The sequence below is a fragment of the Nelumbo nucifera genome, chromosome 3 (assembly GCF_055504915.1).
Source record: "Nelumbo nucifera cultivar China Antique chromosome 3, China Antique-T2T, whole genome shotgun sequence".
Classification (NCBI taxonomy): domain Eukaryota; kingdom Viridiplantae; phylum Streptophyta; class Magnoliopsida; order Proteales; family Nelumbonaceae; genus Nelumbo; species Nelumbo nucifera.
Window position 1 is genome coordinate 21,923,514 of NC_142651.1, and position 18,482 is coordinate 21,941,995.

The following is an 18,482-nucleotide window of genomic DNA, read 5'->3' on the forward strand; positions in this document are numbered from 1 at the left end:
ATGTATTTAATGATACTTAATTCATTTTCTTTTCTAAAATAGATTGCTAAACCCAAACGAAAATAGAAAATTAAAATATGTGCAACAAAACCCTCAAGTCCAAGCTCAACCTAAGTGGTTTTAGGGTTTAGTTAGCACTTTAGCTAAGGCTAGACTACATGGGCTGGGCCGGGTTTGGAATAGGGTCAATTCTTAAGGTTGGGTTTGATTTGGCACTCGATAGGATACGAAGGATAGATAGGGGTAGCCGCCGGGTAGGACGGGAGAAGTTTGTGTTGGGCCTGCGGGTCTGTCAAGTTAATGCTCTCTGCCATTGGGCTAAGCTGGCCAAACCCAAACGTACTAGACAGCTTATGTAGTAATGGGAATTGGGCCGTAAACAAGATTAATGGCCCAGGGTGAGCATTTGGATCTGGAAATAATGCCATGCCTCGGCCCATCAATCAGCGAGACCTTCACTGTCAAGTGTCACCCGTTGACGATCCATCCATTCAAATCAGATGGTATCTATCATCCAACTGTAGGAAATCTCCCCCAAGTGATAGAGAACTCATACACCGTTGGATCAATTGCATGGAGCTGGATGCGCGACACGTATTTAATAGATCAATGGTGAAGAAAACAGACACATGGTAAATGGTCATATCTCAATTTTGGCGGGTGAAGAGCAGCCATTTGTTTTGGGCCTTCGAACGGCCACCGCTTGTTCCATTAGAGAAGAAAGGAGGATAGATAGAATTAAGACTCACAGTCCATAGCAGACGCAGAGAAAAGGAGAAGCCAAATCAGAGAGAGAGAGAGAGAGAGATGGTAATGAAGATAGCAGCAGCAGAAGCATTTGGAGGGGGAACTCTCCTATGCTCGTACCGATTCGGAATCCGTGACCGTCGATACCTGATCTCTCTGGATTGGCCTCCGACAACAACAACAACAACAACAACAGCAGCAGCAGCAATTCGTCTTCCTACCCATTTAAGGACGAGAAGCTTCCTCGACCATGCTTCTGCCTCTTTGAAGCCCCATCAGCCTAGACTTGTATTTGTCGCCAGAGCGGTTGATTCAACCCAGCCTTCCTCGGCAGCTGCGTCCGATAAGGCAGTTGTACCCGATAACGAGTTCTCGCTTGCTAAGGTCTCTCTTTCAATCCCACATGTAAATAGCTCAATTAAATTCCATTGAATTTGTTTAGTCTTGGGCTCTTGATATGTTATCAAGTTTGGACATTGAAGCAATTAAAACTTAGAAGCATCATTAAAGAGGACTTGGCCTGTTGATATTCTATTTGACTGGGCATTTGTGTATGAAAGTAGTAAGCGGCACCTGATACTGGATTTCGGCTTTTTAACAACACTGGGTTTTTAGTTGTGGTGATGAATTAAAAGACTATATGCGTAGTTCTTTGCGGCTTTCTTACCATTTTAGGAGTTTTGTATTTATTTACTATTCATACATATTTCAGAAAAAAAAAGAGCCCTAGTGGTAGTACAGTAGTATGCATCTGCTGAAAACATCGTATATATTCACATTTTAAACTATTGGTTCGTAATAGTCTCACGTTTTTTCTTTTATTTATTTATTTTTTACTTGATAAAATAGTGATGGGTGTTTGATGACATGATAATCGGTGCTGCAAATAGAACTTTGACAAAACTTATTTTTTTTTCTATAGGTTAGGTTTGTTTCATTCAATTATGCTGTGAAAGGGGAATAACCGTTTAGTGTTGGAATTATTCGTACATCAGACGACACAACTCTTTTTGGATTTCTTTTGGAATTATCCCAAATGAAAGCATTGTGTAGTTTTTCATTTTTTCATGCATATGTAACCCTTCCCTTTTTGGCTTCTGTTTTTTTGCTTTGTAATCCTCATCCCAGTATTTCTCCTTATGTACTCTTTATTGGCTTACATTATTTTTCAGAGAATTTCTTGGTAATTTCTTACATAAATGATTGTAAATTAAGTGATAGAATTTGAAATCTCTGTGAAATCTCACTTTCTTTTGTTTTAATTAAGGGATAAAGATACTTTGATCATGACAGTGAATATTAAGTCCATCTCCGTCAACTTTTCCATGCACTTCAAAAACATTTGTGCTCCTTACTCTGTTAATTGATGTTGCAGATTTGTCAATGTTGCAGGTCTCATTTGGTGTTATTGGACTAGCTTTTGGAATTGCACTTCTTTCGTAAGTTGTTATTTTACTTTTGTCATTTCGTTTCCTTTTGCTTATCTAGATACACTAAACATTGTTTAAGCATTTATATATTGGTTCACATGCAATATTTCAGATATGGATTTGGAGCATATTTCAATATTCTCCCCGGTTCTGAGTGGTCAGCATTAATGCTAACATATGGCTTTCCTCTTGCAATAATTGGTATGGCTCTTAAGGTAAAATTCTTTTTCTCCCCATTTTTGGAATTATATGTTGAGAATCACAGAAACAACATATGCTGTAGGTTTGAAATTTTGTGGTTAATCATTTTTTGTTCTCTTTGGAAGATGTATTCTTTGAAATGCTTTACAGTGAACTCCAAGTTGTATATAGTTATATCTTCTTATTAATTTTTGCATCATGGACATCATTAGGGTAGCTACATTTCTTGTAATAGATGAATATATGGTCAATGATATCGTACTAGATTGCAGTCATCTATAATATTCTATGTTGTCCATATTTTCGTAAATATTAATGTTGAGACCCAAACACTCCTTCCAGAACCCACTTGGGGAGTGGAGCAGGCCACCACCCATCAGCCATTCACAAGGAGACAAAGAAGACAGGCGACAGAGCCCCAGAATTAGTTACACTCAAAGTTGGTTACTCTACCACCAGAGGATATTCCATCCATGTTATCTGCCAGAGTTAGTTACCCAGAAACCAGAGGATATTCCCTCTGATATTACACCTGTAGGCCAGCTATATAAGGCCATCATCATATAATGAAAGCAATGAATGATTCTCCTTTAATTTTCTTCTCCCTGAGTCCAGTTTATTCCTTCCTTCCCTTCTCTTTTTCTCTCCATCTTCTGTTTCAGGAGGTCAAGCGTCCCTCGAAGAGGCTTCCGAGGTGAGCGGAAACCCACCAAGTTGGTATCAGAGCCAAGTCGCAGACCAGCTATGCCGCAGACAAGATCCTCTACCATGGAAGATAGAGTCGACCAACTTGAGATTGGGTTCCACCAGGTACTGAACGAACTCAGGGATCTCAAGGTGGTCATCTCTAACCTTGCCTCTCAACAGTCCGGCGAGACCAGTCATCCAGCAGGGGCTGACGCCTATGCTTCCGGTAGCCAAGGAACTGGGTATTACCCCGCCGGAAAGGTCACTAAAATCAATTTTCCCAACTATTCCGGTGGAGATCCCATTCCTTGGATTTTCAGAGCAGAGAGATTCTTCGAGTACCATGAAACCCCTGCAAACCAGCGCATCGCCATCGCCTCCATTCACCTAGAAGGAGACGCTATTCTCTGGCTCCAGTGGTATCAACAAACCCATCCTCAGGTAACTTGGGCGGAGTTCATGGAAGCTCTGTGCATCCGTTTTGGGCCAACGGCGTTCGTGGATTACAACGAACTCCTCACTCGACTAAAACAGACTGGGACGGTAGCAGACTACCAGCTCGAGTTCGAAAGAATGGTGACCAGGGTACATGGAAGGTCGGAGAAGGCCTTGGTAGGGTGTTTTGTGGGAGGTCTCAGAGAAGACATCCGCCTGGAAGTGAGAGCTCTTCGACCAGCGACAGTCATGGCGGCGGTGGGTATGGCTCGCCTGCAAGAAGAGAAGATCGATAGTATGCGCAGAACCAACAAGCTATCCTACCCGAATGTGAGGGTTTCCCAGCGGGCCGAACAGTAACCCATGAAACAAGTTGGGGATTCTCAGAAGCCCATTGTGCCCAGGCCCACTGTGCCCTTCAAACACCTCTCGTGGACTGAGATGCAAGCCCGATGCGAGAAGGGCCTCTGTTACAATTGTGATGACAAGTTTGGATCGAGCCATAAGTGCAGAGTCCAGCGAGTGTTTCTCCTTCAGACAGAGGAAGAACCGGAAGGGACCGTCCTAGAACACGTAGAAGACTGTGAACTGATCTCAGATGAACCTGAACCTGTTGGAGCCGAGATCTCCTTACACGCCCTCATGGGCCTCAACCCTCTTCAGTCCATGCGAATAGAAGGAAGGTTGGTGGGCCGATCTATGATGATCTTGATTGATAGTGGCTCTACCCTGAATTTCATCACTTGCCGATTAGCAAGGCAACTAGGTATGACTATACAACCCACTCCACTCTTTTCAATCTATGTGGCTAATGGAAGTCAGATGTTATGTGATGGTGTGTGCAAGAAGGAAAAGATCCTTATACAAGGCCACTATTTCGTGGTAGATCTCCACCCATTGGATTTCTCAGGGGCTGATATTATTCTGGGAATTCATTGGTTACGTGGTCTAGGGCTTGCACTTTGTGATTGGGCCAAAATGACAATGGACTTTTATCAGGATGGTCAAACTTGCCATCTACAAGGGGTGCGGCCTCCGAGCCCCCAAGGTGATACTGTAGCTTCCATGTTACGGGCCTCCAAGGATACTGGACAACCCTTATTTATGCACTTGGGCATGCAGCCCACAGTTCCAACTTTAAATAATCAAGGCTGTGACCAACCCACGGAAGCCCAACACGAGGCACTACGATCGATACTCGATCAGTTTGGTGATGTGTTCAAGGAACCAAGCCAGTTACCTCCACCCCGGGCCCATGACCATCAGATACCCCTCTTAGTAGATTCTAAACCGGCCAATGTGAGGCCATATAGATACCCCTATTTCCAGAAGCTAGAAATTGAGAAGGCGGTAAGAGAGCTAATGAACAAGGGGCATATACAGACCAGCACCAACCCATTTTCATCCCCTGTCCTCCTAGTAAAAAAGAAGGATGGTAGTTGGCGGTTTTGTGTAGATTACCGGGCCCTGAATCAGATTACAGTGAAGGACAAGTTCCCGATACCCCTCATTGATGAACTGCTAGACGAGTTAGGAGAAGCATAGGTGTTCTCCAAACTTGACCTGCGACCCGGGTATCATCAGATCCGGGCTCACCAGGCCGACATCCACAAGACTGCCTTCAGAACCCACGATGGCCATTATGAGTTTCTGGTTATGCCGTTTGGACTCACAAACGCCCCCTCCACCTTCCAGGCCCTCATGAGTGACATTTTCAGGCCATTCTTAAGGCAATTTATTTTAGTATTCTTCGATGGCATTCTGGTTTACAACAAGGATTGGGACACCCATATGGAACATCTGAAACTTACCCTCACCACTCTAAGGGAACATCAGTTACATTCCAAAATGACCAAGTGTTCTTTTGGACAAAAACAGATACAATACTTAGGCCATGTGGTTGCAGCAGGGCGGGTCATGGCAGACCCAGAAAAGATAGATGCCATCCAAAAATGGCCCAAGCCCACTACTGTAAAGGCTCTTAGGGGTTTCCTTGGGCTTACCGGGTATTATAGGCGCTTCATTAAGGGGTATAGGCTTATGGTCGCCCCTCTAACGTGTCTGTTGAAGAAGGATTCTTTCAGCTAGGCTGATGAGGCCCAACGGGCCTTTGAAGACTTGAAGACAGTAGTTTCGAGCCCTCCAGTCCTTACTCTTCCGGACTTCACCCAGCCCTTTGAGATAGAGTGTGATGCCTCAGGTGCAGGGATAGGGGCCGTCCTGATGCAGAAGGGACAGCCCATTGCTTACTTCAGCAAGGCCCTATTAGCCGCTCACCAGAACCAGTCCACTTATGTCAAGGAGATGATGGCAGTGGTAATGGCAGTCCAGAAATGGCGTAAATACCTATTGGGACGCCAATTTATCATAAGATCAGACCAACGAAGTCTGAAGTATATAGCAGAACAAAGAGTGCACACCCCGGAGCAGCAAAAGTGGCTTAGTAAACTGATGGGCTTCGACTACCGAATAGAGTATAAACCTGGGTCCGTCAACAGTGTAGCTGATGCCTTATCGCGGGTAGAGGAGCTGGCCCAACTAACCTACTCTCAGCCCAGTTTTCCCTTGTTTGAAGCTATACGGCAAGAGGCAAGGTCTGACCCGCAGCTAGGGCTGTTCATAAGAATGCCCAACCCGACCAAACCGACCCAACCCGAGTCGGCCGGGTTTTCATTCGTACTGGTCGGTTTCGGGTTGGGCACATACAAAAACTGATATCTCGGGTTGGTTTCGGTTTTCACATAAGAAAACTGAAACCGACCCGACCCGAACCGAACTAGTCTTTCTTCTACTAGTTTGGTAGTTCCTACTTCCTAGTTTGAGTAGTTTCCTAATTCCTACTAGTCTTCTAGACTTCTACTAGAAATAGAAGGCCCATTAGGCAATCACAATTAGAATTCAATTAATTAGGTGTCCTTTTTTAGTTTTTTACCTAGATTAGGCAATTACAATTAGAATTCAATTAATTAGGTGTCCTTTTTTAGTTTTTTACCTAGATTGGGCAATTACAATTAGAATTCAATTAATCAGGTGTCCTTTTTTAGTTTTTTACCTAGATTAGGCAATTACAATTAGAATTCCTAGTTTCCTACTAGTCTTCTAATTCCACTTTTGTCTTCTCTTAAAATCTTCTATTCTCTAACTTAACTTGGTTGGTCCGCCCCCCTCAACTCAAGTCCTCAACTAATTCAGAGTTTATTCGGCTTTGTACAGGAGCAAAACCGAAACCGACCCAACCCGACTCAAACCGACCAGGTCGGTTTGGCCTATCAATGGGTCGGTTTCGGTTCCCACCTCTGGTAACCTGACTAGGTCGGGTCGGTTGGGAAAATCCCATGAAACCGACCCAACCCGACCCGTGAACACCCCTACCCGCAGTTGCAGGACATTAGGGAAAAATTGAGGCAGGACCCTTCCCAGGTTGCAGGTTACCAAATTGTAGGACCAGATCTCTTCTTTAAGGGCAGGTTCATGATTGCTCCAAATTCCAGCCACAAAACTGAACTATTGAAGTTGTTTCATGATTCCACTTTGAGGGGACATTTAGGAGTGCTAAGGACTCTAAAGAGGCTCAGCAGCCACTACCATTGGGTAGGAATGTGCAAGGACGTGTTACACTACGTATGTGAATGCCAAACCTGTCAACAGCAGAAATACTCCTCACAGTCTCCCGCGGGCCTTCTACAACCCCTCAAGATTCCAGAGCAAGTATGGGAAGACCTCTCCATGGACTTCATCACCGGACTTCCCCGTTCTTTAGGGAAGGAGGTTATCATTGGTAGTAGTTGACCGTCTCACCAAGTATAGCCATTTCTCTGCCCTGCCTCACCCTTACACCGCATCAACGGTGGCTGACATCTTCATACGGGACGTCGCAAAATTGCATGGGACACCAGGATCCATTGTCTCAGATCGTGACCCTGCCTTCCTGAGTTCATTCTGGAAGGAATACTTCCGATTGCAAGGAACCCAACTGCACCCATCCACAAGTTACCACCCCCAGACGGATGGACAGACTGAAGTTCTTAACCGGTGCTTAAAAGCCTACCTGAGATGCTTCATAGGGGAGAAGCCCAAACAGTGGGCCCACTGGCTTTCGTGGGCAAAATACTGGTACAACACGACTTATCAATCAGCGGCAGGAATGACACCTTCAAGGCTCTATATGGCAGAGAACCTCCTCCCATATTACCTTATGAATTTAGGTCGGCTGAGGTGGCAGAAGTAGAGACTTGCCTACTGGCAAGAGACGAGATCCTTAGGCTACTTAAGGCCAATTTGATTAAAGCCCAGCAACAGATGAAGGTCTACTATGACTTTCACCACTGCCCACTAGAGTTTCAGGTAGGTGATTTTGTCTACCTTAAGCTCCAACCTTTCAGTGATGAAACGGGCTTGGCACAAGCTAGCTCTCAGATGTTATGGGCCCTATAAGGTGCTGGAGAGAGTGGGCCTTGTTGCTTACAGATTGGACCTCCCTGCTACCTCGAAGCTTCACCCGGTGTTTCACATCTCACTTCTCAGGAAAGCTGTGGGGAATCATACCCCTATCTCACCCAACTTACCCCAATTTACAGAGGAAGGGGACATTTACACGGAGCCTATCAAGATTGTGGATTTCCGATGGGTTCGACAAAGAGGGCAGGTTGTGCCAGAAGCCAAGGTGGAATGGGCCAGACTGCCTCCAGAAGAGGCCACTTGGGAACCTTATCTAAGGCTGAATGAGAGGTTTCCCAACCTAAACCTTGAGGGCAAGGTCAGTGCTAAGGGGGGAGGAACTGTTGAGACCCAAACACTCCTTCCAGAACCCACTAGGGGAGTGGAGCAGGCCACCACCCATCAGCCATTCACAAGGAGACAGAGAAGACAGGCGACCGAGCCCTAGAATTAGTTACACTCAGAGTTGGTTACTCTGCCGCCAGAGGATATTCCATCCATGTTATCTACCAGAGTTAGTTACCCAGAAATCAGAGGATATTCCCTCTGATATTACACCTGTAGGCCAGCTATATAAGGCCATCATCATATAATGAAAGCAATGAATGATTCTCCTTTAATTTTCTTCTCCCTGAGTCCAGTTTATTCCTTCCTTCCCTTCTCTTTTTCTCTCCATCTTCTGTTTCAGGAGGTCAAGCCTCCCTCGAAGAGGCTTCCGAGGTGAGCGGAAACCCACCAATTAATCTATGAAAATATTTGTTAATCTTTTTAAATTATAAAAGGATACTCTTTTTGAATTATTATATTATTATAAAGTGATAAAAAATTATACTTTTAAAATGATTACACCATTTTAAGATGGTTTCTTCCTCTACCTAGAATAAATTAGTATATAGTACCAACTCTTGATATTTTAGTTATAAATACTATTTTATTAGTCTTGTTTAAAATAAAAGTTATGGTTTACATATGAATATTCTTGTTATGCTATTATGTTATTCATCCTTTCCTAAGAGTTTAAAATATTGAAATGTTGATTATACATTATTAAAGTATGTAAATTTAAAAATATTTCATAAAGGAAAATATGAAGGAAAAAGTCATCTATAATGCTATTCTTGAAAAAAATAATGGGTTTAAAGAGAAAAGAATCATTAAAACAAATTATTTGGATGATATGTAAATTGAAAACCTTGCATTAATATTATCAACAAAGTAAAGGTCGTTAAAAATAATATAAAAGACAAAATACTGGTGAATATATTCAGTAATACTTCATGTAAACAGTCATGGAAATTGAAATATTTCGTGCAAATATTAGAAAACGTTTGAACATTTTAAATCATGCTAGTTGGCATGGCATAAAGGTCATATGGCACGTGTAATGTGTTCTAGAAGACAATATGAAAAAATGTTTCTTAACAGTAGAATAGAACTTCTCTCTATTACATTTATGTAGCCTTTATCTATTTTGCAGTATGCAGAACTCAAACCAGTGCCATGCATAAGCTATTCAGATTCTCAAAAGTTGAGGGAAGCATGTGCTACTCCAATTCTGAAACAGGTAATATAAAGTTTATCTTATTCTAATTATGAACCTCTATTGAATGGTCTGCAAAATTTAATCTTGTTTAAATCGTAAAGAGTGTTGTATCAAAGCAAATTCTGAATCATATCTTAAATATTGAGATTGTTTCCGCTTTCTGGAAATTTGTTAAAAGCAATTAAGAATATGTGTACAAAAGACTTAAAATATAGAAAGTAAATTTATTTGAATTTCAATTGATATCCACCATTTAAGTAAACAATAAAACAAAATTTGCTACTTGTACACTATAAGCACGATATGATATAATTAACTTTGGTTTCAAAGTCAATTGCCAATGTATAATCCTTCTTTAACCTGCATATGATGGAAAATAAATGTAAAAGAGTCTCTGATCTCCGAACAGGTTTTAACTCAAAAGTCTCATTCTAGTAAGGGTTTTAAAGCAAAAGCCCACTGAAAAAAAAAAAATCGATAAAGAGGTAAAAATATACAGAACTGGTTCACAATCAAATTGATGTGAATTGTAAGATTTTGACAACTACACTTTTATTACTCCTTGTTAAATTATACTTTGTTACTATTTGTTTCTTTTAGAAAATTGTGTGCACCTTTGATCTATTTTCATAGCTTGGGAAATCAAAAAATGTGTCTAGGAACCACATTAAGTTTAATAATTTTGTATATGGTCAATATATTCTTTCTGCAACACCCCTGTTTGGATTTGATTTAGAGTTGGAATGGTTGAATGGTTCAATTCAGCAAAATTAGATTGAATTGTGTCACAATGGTATTTAACAATCAGCTTAGCCATTGTACTCGGTCATGGAATTGTTGAGTAATTCATCTGTTATTGAAGTAGATGTGAGCTATCCAGAAGTCTTTCATGTCAAGATTAGGGTTGAAGAAATAAGGAAGAGAAGAGGAAAGAGATGGGAGTTATAGCCTTAAGGGGAGGGCATATACATTCATATGTTGGCTTAAATATTCACGAAGTGGGATTTAGAGAAAATAGCAGGTTTTCAATATGCACAAGGTAGGATTTGGAGGGCCACTGAACATAGGAGAAATAACAATAAATATGAGCAAGTTCCAACAGAGGAAGCTAGGTTTAAATAAACTAGAGAGAAATAGGACATGCATGGACCTATGGGGTAAGAGTTTCCTGATTGTCAGCCAGTATAGTAAAAATCGGAAAAGCTATAGACTGGGATGGGTTTTAGGGTTTAAATAGAAAGTAATAAATCATGTATATATTTTATGTTTTTATATCTGTGAAGTTTCAGAGTGCTTTTAAGGTTTCCATAAGGAGAAGAAAAAACAGATATAGATGAATTAGTGGCTTTCCTAATGAAAAGGGGAGTGAGAGGTATAAATATGGAACAAGAGCAAGAATTATAGAAAATAATGCCCAACAGAAAATAGTGTTAACAATATATGAAAAGAAGAGGTAAAAAAGTGAAGTAACTTGTTTTTTTTTTTTTTTTTTTTTTTTTTTTTTTTTAAGAAGGGAATGTAAACTGTGTTTTTTTCTTTATCTTTATCTAGAATAAATCTCGAGTTGACTTCTCAAGAGGAAAATCCACACTGGTCAAGGATTCATAATTTTTGCCTTAAATTTCTTTAGAAGCCTTAAAGCTGTCCTTGCTTTCAAACTTTGGTTAAGTAGATATAAAGAGAATGGAAATATCTTAAAGATTCCTAAACATGAATTTAGTACCTTATTTTTTTTATCAACTGTACTAAAAATCACTAGTTTGAAGTAACTCCATATCTTAATTTTATGTACACGGCTTTAACTGTCATTATGCCCATTGTAAGATAAACTTTACAGAAAAACAATTCCTCTCTTTTACTCAAAATGGGAACTCAGTCCAAGACTAATGAGACGCATAGTAGATATGTAGTTGTATCTAGTATTCTAGTCCACTGTTTAGGCAGCATTGCACTTGGTCTTGTAAAGCCCTCTCATGCCTGTACTCAAACCCCACTGTCCCACACAAATGTTTTTTTTATCTTCCTTATTGGTTTTTCAAATTATGTTCCCCTCCTTCTGGTCTAGATCTCAATTCTCATAATGAGTTTGCTGCAAAGTTACTTCCACTAGCAGGTTGGATTCATGTTTTTGAAAGCTTCTTGTTATGTTATAATTTAATTTCGTGTTCAATGTGTTGAATGTTTCCCTAGGTCAGAAATGATGTTACAAGATTTCGTTATGGAGATGAACAACATTTGGATGAGGCCTTAAAACGAATTTTCCAATATGGTCAGGTATGCTTGCTAATGGTATTTTTTACCCCTTTTTTCTTGTTTTATTTTCTTATCCTATAATTAAGTGTGATTGCAAGTTCTAGACATTCCAGGTCCTAATAGTGTACATTTTACTTGTATCAGCTGGTTCCTGCTTCTATGTTTGCCTGCCCTTTTTAGCACCTTCAATGATCTTCAAAGCAAAATTTCTTATGATGCTGTTATGCTTTTCCTACATTGCAAAAAGGAAAATGAACAATTGATGCAGGAGTAAACAAGAAAATTTGAATTTTCTAAATTTTATATGTATTATTAGGGGTATCTTCATCATTTTAGAAATTGTGTGTGGAATCCAGCCTTTCTATCTGATTTGCCTAGTTATTGTTTAGTTGTTTTAAAATGTCAGTCATTGGTTAAGTAGTTTAGGAGTTCTTTAGTTTTACTTATTTTGAACTATGAATGGCGGAATTGTAACTTTTTGTTTTCTTAGTTTGGGAAGAAGTTTGGCTGATTCTAGAGTGTCTATAGATATGTGTAAATGATTTACTTAAGAAAATTATTAAGATTACAAAAAAAAATTCATAAGACATGCTAAACATGATGTGTAAGAAAATATTTCCTTGAAATATCAAATTATAGAACAGAATTCTATGTCAATGTCACTAAGTATCAAGAATTGATATTTTTATCTTATAGAAATACTTATTTGCAATTTATGAGATAAAAGATCACTTTGAATATTTTGTTTGATTTATTCTAACAGCACTCATTATGCTTTTTGACTTTAGGGTGGAGGAATTCCACGGAGAAGTGCACCAATTCTACAAATGATTCGAGAAGAAGTATGCTTTTATCACTTTGATTTATTATCACTTGTTTAAGTTAGTTTTTGCTTTTCTTTTATTAAATAAAGGCCTATTTACATTTATAATAGTCTAAATTGAACAATAGGGAAATCTTAACCCTGCTGTTAAATCTATTAAGTGTTAGCCCCAACATTCAACACTTTAAAAAGAACCTAATGTTTCTTTCCTTCTTTCTACCTATTCAAAGCATATATTTTTACCCAAAAAATATTCGAATGATAACAATGACATCTAAGAATAAATATAATAAAAACAGTAATGATAATGGAACACCAACCTTGGGGAAAAGGATAATTGGTTATGGCACTGAGTTGACTCTCCTGAATGGATGACGTGCTCACTGAATCAGCTTCCAACATGCCACAGATTCTTCAGGGATGATTTTACATATTTTTCTTTTTTCCCGTTGCTTATTTTACATAAATGAACATCTAATGCACATGATGAAACATCATCCTTTCCTACAGAACATTATTAGGTAATAAAGACAAACTTTGATTTATTTGCACCCATTTTTATGGGATGATCTTGGAACTCACAAAATATGGCTTCTTTAATTTAGTATTCGATGTATCCCCTACTACATGATTTTGCATCCTTCCAAGTCAGACGTCTGTACACATTTTAGGAATCCTACTCTTGTATTTATGTCTATGAACAACTGCCTCTGAATGGGACCCTAACCTAAGTTGGTAATGTAATATGTAGAGTTCTCAAGGTTACTTGGTGAAACATCCTTTTCAACACTATCCAAAATATATGCAGTTCATATGATGTTAATTACTTAATTGAGTGCGTATTGGGCTACCAATATTGCTATTTTTCTAATTTCTCTTCACCTCAACAAGTTATTCTTTCTCTTTATTTATTTATTTATTTTTTGTTAATGTTGCAACCACTGAAAATTAAGCACATTTTTTATGTTCCTGGTTAAGTGCACAAAGAGCTTTCACTGGAGTTCAGCTTTTTCCTTTTTTGCAAGCTGGACCTTTCTTTATCTGATTTCTCAGATCTTTTGTAAATTCCCAATGTAAAGGTCCTCATTGTACACGGCCCGGTGTATTTGGTTTCCTTTTGCAATACAATACATTACCTTCTTCAAAATAAAAAAGTTAAGCACATTTTACTGGGTAATAAAGGTATTTTGTGTGGGAAGGTGGTAATGCATGTTGTAATGTGGTGCATCTGGGAGGAACAGAAAAAGAGAAATCTTCTGTTAAACAATTTGTGGATGAGAGCCAACAAGCTGTTTAGGGGTACTTGTTTTGGGGATATGGAGAGAAAAATCTATTTCAGATCCTGAACTCTTCTTGTTTAACTCCTGTTAGACCCAGCCTTCCTCAGTTCCTCCTCAGTTCCTTCAAGACCTCAGGTTGAATTTATCCTTAAGTTTGATGGTAGCTGTAGAAGTTTGATGAACCACAGGGGTCAGGCTAAGATTGGGGGTTGAATTGTTAAATCCAATGGCGACCTGATCTGGGCCTTCAGTGGGCCAATTGATGTGATAGATGCTGCAGAAGCAGAAATCTGTACATTGTTGGTAGGTCTGAGGTCTGCAGTGGCTCTCAGACTTACAGAGTTGGTAGTGGAAGGGAACCCCAAAAATGTGATATGCTGGATGAAGAACTTAAAGGAAGCTCCTTGGAGATTTAACTGCATATTTAATGAGATTAAAGAAACCTTGTCTTTTATGACATTTATGACTTGTTAATAAATTTTCTTTTTATTGATTACCAAAAAAATGACTTTTATGACATTATTTTAAATGGACTCCTAGAGAGCTGAAGTGTAGCCAACAGTTTGGTTAAATTTATTAACAAGTGTACCAACTCCTCAATGCCTCTGTAAATTCCAGGGCGGTCTTTTTTGGTTTTGGTTTTTGTGGTTTTGTGCTTGTACATCTCCTCATGTACATCCTCTCCTCTTTTTTGGCAATGAAAGTTACCCTTTTCTCAAAAAAAAAGCACATTTTCCTGCTGCCCAATGGATGTAACCTTAGAAGTGAAGAAATAAGTACCAAAAAAGCTACAAGGACATATCTTTTGCATGTCAAAGATATTTTTATATGTTTATCATGCCATAAGCATTCCTAGGCTACCACTTTCTTACTTTACCATTGAATTCTTCCCAGGTCACTGAAGATGGAAAGTATTGTTTAGTTCTGGTATTTGAGGCAAAAACGTTACAGCTATCAGATTTTGAACAAAGACAGGTGAAGAAAATATTTTATATTTGCAAACTGTACATTCAGTGTTGTCAGTTTGCCTTCATTAAGGAATGAGGAATCATACTAAGACATAATTATCAAAAAACAAGGGAATCATGCTTATTTATCAACAAGATCCTATGCTGGAAACTTGTATGTTGTTGGGAAGGCGTAACATAGTTCTTTTTTCTTGGCAAGTAGAATCTTTTCTTGCCCTATCATCTTAAATTTTAATAATTGACCAGAAAATAGAGATATATATTAATTTTCCTATAATGACTTTTCAGGCAAAATTTGCATCATTCTTTGGACCCGGAATCACAGCAGAAATTGGTGAGTATGACTTGTGAAATGTGTTGATGTACAAAGTCAAGTCAAGCTGATCCAGCTAAGCTCAGGTTCACCATTCACCAACTAATGCTCGAGTTGGGCTTGTGACAAGCCTTAGGTGATGTGCTTAGAGGTGTAAAGTGGGCCGTGCCGCCCTCCCCAGTGAAAAATTTGGGGGTCGGACCAGCACGGCCCACGGCCCAGACTTGTGCGGGCCTGTGCCATGCCGCGGGCCGAGCTTTGGGCCAAGTCGGGCTGTGCATCGGGCCAAAGCTATTTATTTAAAAAAATTACAAAAAACTTAAAATTTTAATTTTATATGAATTGTGTATACAATTTCTTATATATACAATAATTAAATAAATTAGTATAATAAAATTAGAATTATTTATTTTATTAATATATTATATACTATATTATTATATAATTATAATTTATATAATATTATATAATATATATAAATAATATATATGGGCCGGGCTGCGGGCTGGGCTGTGCCGGTCCGTGGACCTAAAACCCCAGGCACAGCACTGCCCGCATGGTCGTGCCGGGCCTGGCACAGCCTGATTTACACCTCTAGATGTGCTAGGTCTAGGCATATGAAGTATTTGAGATGCTCAGGCTCAGCTAAGGTGTAGTAACCAAATTTTAAGAGGCGAGATGGGAAAACATTATAAATGTGATGGTAACAGAATTTATAATCAATTATATATTATAAAATTTGATGGTAAAGGAATTTAATGCACTATTTACTTGGAGGGAAAACTGTGTAAAATATAAGATTGTTTTCTGTAATACTATTGAATGGAATAGAGTACTGTTACTCAAAAAAACAGGATGCAGCCTTTTCCCTTTTTTGATTAAAGTATTTAGATATATTTAGTACTATCACAAGGAGCTGAGGTCAAACTTAACTAAGCTTAGGGAGGCTGATTTCAAGATCATTTAGCTAACACAAAGTTAGGTTAATGTTTGGGCCGGCTTGCAAACTTGAAAATTGAGCTCAGGCTCTGTCACGCGAGCCTTCATAAACAAGCAAATATAGCCAAGTGGCCTAACTTGAAATGCTGAGAACGGTTAATATAGTTTTGGATTTTTTTTTGTGCGTTTAAATAATACTTTGTCGATATGTGGATGCAGTGAAGGGCGAGAATGATCTATATGAAGTCCGTCTTATTTCCAACACAACATTATAAAAGGGTATGATAATTTTGTCTTACATTTGCTGTTTGAATTGCTCCTTCCTGAACATGTCCACTTAGTTTACCTTGTAAAACCATATGATGTTAAAATTGGTAGGCATTATGTTAGTACCTCTTTAAAAATCCTTAAAATGTTCAACATTGATTGAGTAGAGCATTAAGCATTGATTTCTTTCCCTTTTTGTCAGAAATATTGTCCATTCTTGCCAAGCATTCTTTAGGTAATAACTTGTGAATGTTTGGGTGCAGGGAAGGACAATAATGGCCTCCGAAGTTTGGACTCTCTTCAACGCAATATCATGGCTGAACCGCTGAAGCATATAATTATTTCTTTCCACTTTCCACTTGGGTTACTCCATGATTTTGTCACTCATACTGTGGTTGTAAAATGTAAGGTTGTATAATGTATAAATTTAGTTCCACAGGTACTATGATACCAAATCTGTAAGAAGCCCTATAATGTTTATTTGGAAAAAAAATGGGTTCAAGGTAGACAACGAAGAGCAATTTTTCTCTTCGTTTCGTTAGTGTTCATCAGCAAGATTTCTTCTATTTTTTCTTTGATCAGCAGAAACAAGCATCCTTGCATGTATTTTTTGTCAATTGCATAGACTGGTGAAATGGTAGGTGGTTAACTATGACCATCTAGTGAGTGGGTATGGCAGAAGCCATCTTTTGCCTTGATATTTGTGCGTGGCAAAAGAAGGGGAATAATTATGTCAATAAGCGTGAACTACTGCTTTGTGGATGGTTTGGCCTGAGATTAGGGGTGCACCTTGGGCGGGCCCAGCCCGAGCTTGATCGGCCCAACCTAAAATTTTATACAAACTGGGTTTGGATTTTTGGTTTTTGGGCCAGATTTGGGCTCAAGAAGTTGGGCTTTTAAATTTTTCGGGCAAGGCCCAGGCCTAGTCATTATGTAGTCTGAACTCGGCCTGATTCCAGCCCAATTATACACATTCGTACATACATGTGTATATATATATATATATAGTGGTTTTATTGGCCAACCCGGGCCCTAGCCCAATCCGTATCAAATTACATTGCAGGCTGGGCTCAGGTTGGGAAGACCGGGCTTGACTTCAGGCTCAGGCCTTAAGCCCAAACTTTAAGATTGGGCCCGGGTTGAGCATAAACCCAATAAAACCTGCCCAATTTGCACCCCCCACCTGAGATGGATACGCTTCACCACAGTTAGGGTATCATGGCACATTGGATTTGTACCAGGGAAGAGTTCAGGGACTACAAAACATAGATCATTATTAGTTGGTTCTATATGTCTAGATCCTTGACAAGCAGATGGGTTGTATAAATGGCTAATTTTTATTCAATGCTAGAGGTAAATGTGGATTCTACGAATCCAAGACGTTCAATCTTTGAATTTGATGGATGATTTCCTGGTAATTTGAGCAGCTCAGAAGCTGAAAGTGCATTCAAAAGAGCAAGGGAGTGACCATTCTTGTATTCTCGAGTCCAATGGGTCATGGGACGTTTCTGAGGCTGATGCATTCTCATGGATTTTTCTAATAAATATGGATAAAATAAAACTCGGAATAAATAAATAAATGGGTCTTAACTTTGATGATGGTCTCAGTCTCACCTAACAAAAGCCTCACCAAGAAGTCTAGCTTACCCGATTAAGCAAACTATGTCCAGGATTTAATTGGCCAGAATAAGATCACCAAGTATCCTGGTTCCTGAGTTATCATCTATCCAAGTTGTAGAGTCCACTACATACAAAAGTTAGAGCACGAAAGAGAGAATTCTCTGTTTGCAGTGCAAATCTAAACCAGATGTACATTTTGCACCTGGTTCAGTTTTGCATCCATTTGTTTGCAACCATGATTTGCGCTCTTATATGATACCAAGTTTGTACTGTCTCATTTGCACTCATGGCAACGCAAATTTTATATTCCAAAAACTGATGCAGAAGTTGCACCACCTTCCTCCTACCTTAATTCTCTCTTACATAAAGTGGAAACCACATCATCTTGCTTCCAACACTAAAAGAAATAACCCCCTTACCTCCATTATCTTTCATATAAGATGAGGGCAACTGTACTTTACTTCAAATCTGAAGCAAAAGTAAACCAGAATTTGCGTTCAACATATTTGTGCTCAGGCATTTACACAGTGTGAATGAAG

At 39.2% G+C, this 18,482-nt stretch overlaps 1 protein-coding gene across 2 annotated transcripts; it reads left to right on the forward strand.

The window, feature by feature from the left end:
• Positions 1 to 668: 668 nt before the first annotated feature.
• On the forward strand, positions 669 to 16,871 carry APE1 (acclimation of photosynthesis to environment). Of its 2 annotated transcripts, XM_010264709.3 has the most exons (10): positions 671 to 1,131; positions 2,140 to 2,186; positions 2,290 to 2,392; positions 9,415 to 9,501; positions 11,671 to 11,754; positions 12,522 to 12,575; positions 14,731 to 14,811; positions 15,093 to 15,138; positions 16,276 to 16,335; positions 16,587 to 16,871. In XM_010264709.3, exons 1-9 carry the CDS (start codon positions 808 to 810, stop codon positions 16,329 to 16,331), a joined length of 882 nt encoding a protein of 293 aa, XP_010263011.1. In that variant the 5' UTR covers positions 671 to 807; the 3' UTR covers positions 16,332 to 16,335; positions 16,587 to 16,871. The 2 variants fall into 2 exon arrangements, 1 of the variants encoding a protein (XP_010263011.1); XR_016084349.1 differs by lacking the exon at positions 15,093 to 15,138 and having other exon boundaries at positions 669 to 1,131; positions 16,587 to 16,627.
• Positions 16,872 to 18,482: the final 1,611 nt, after the last annotated feature.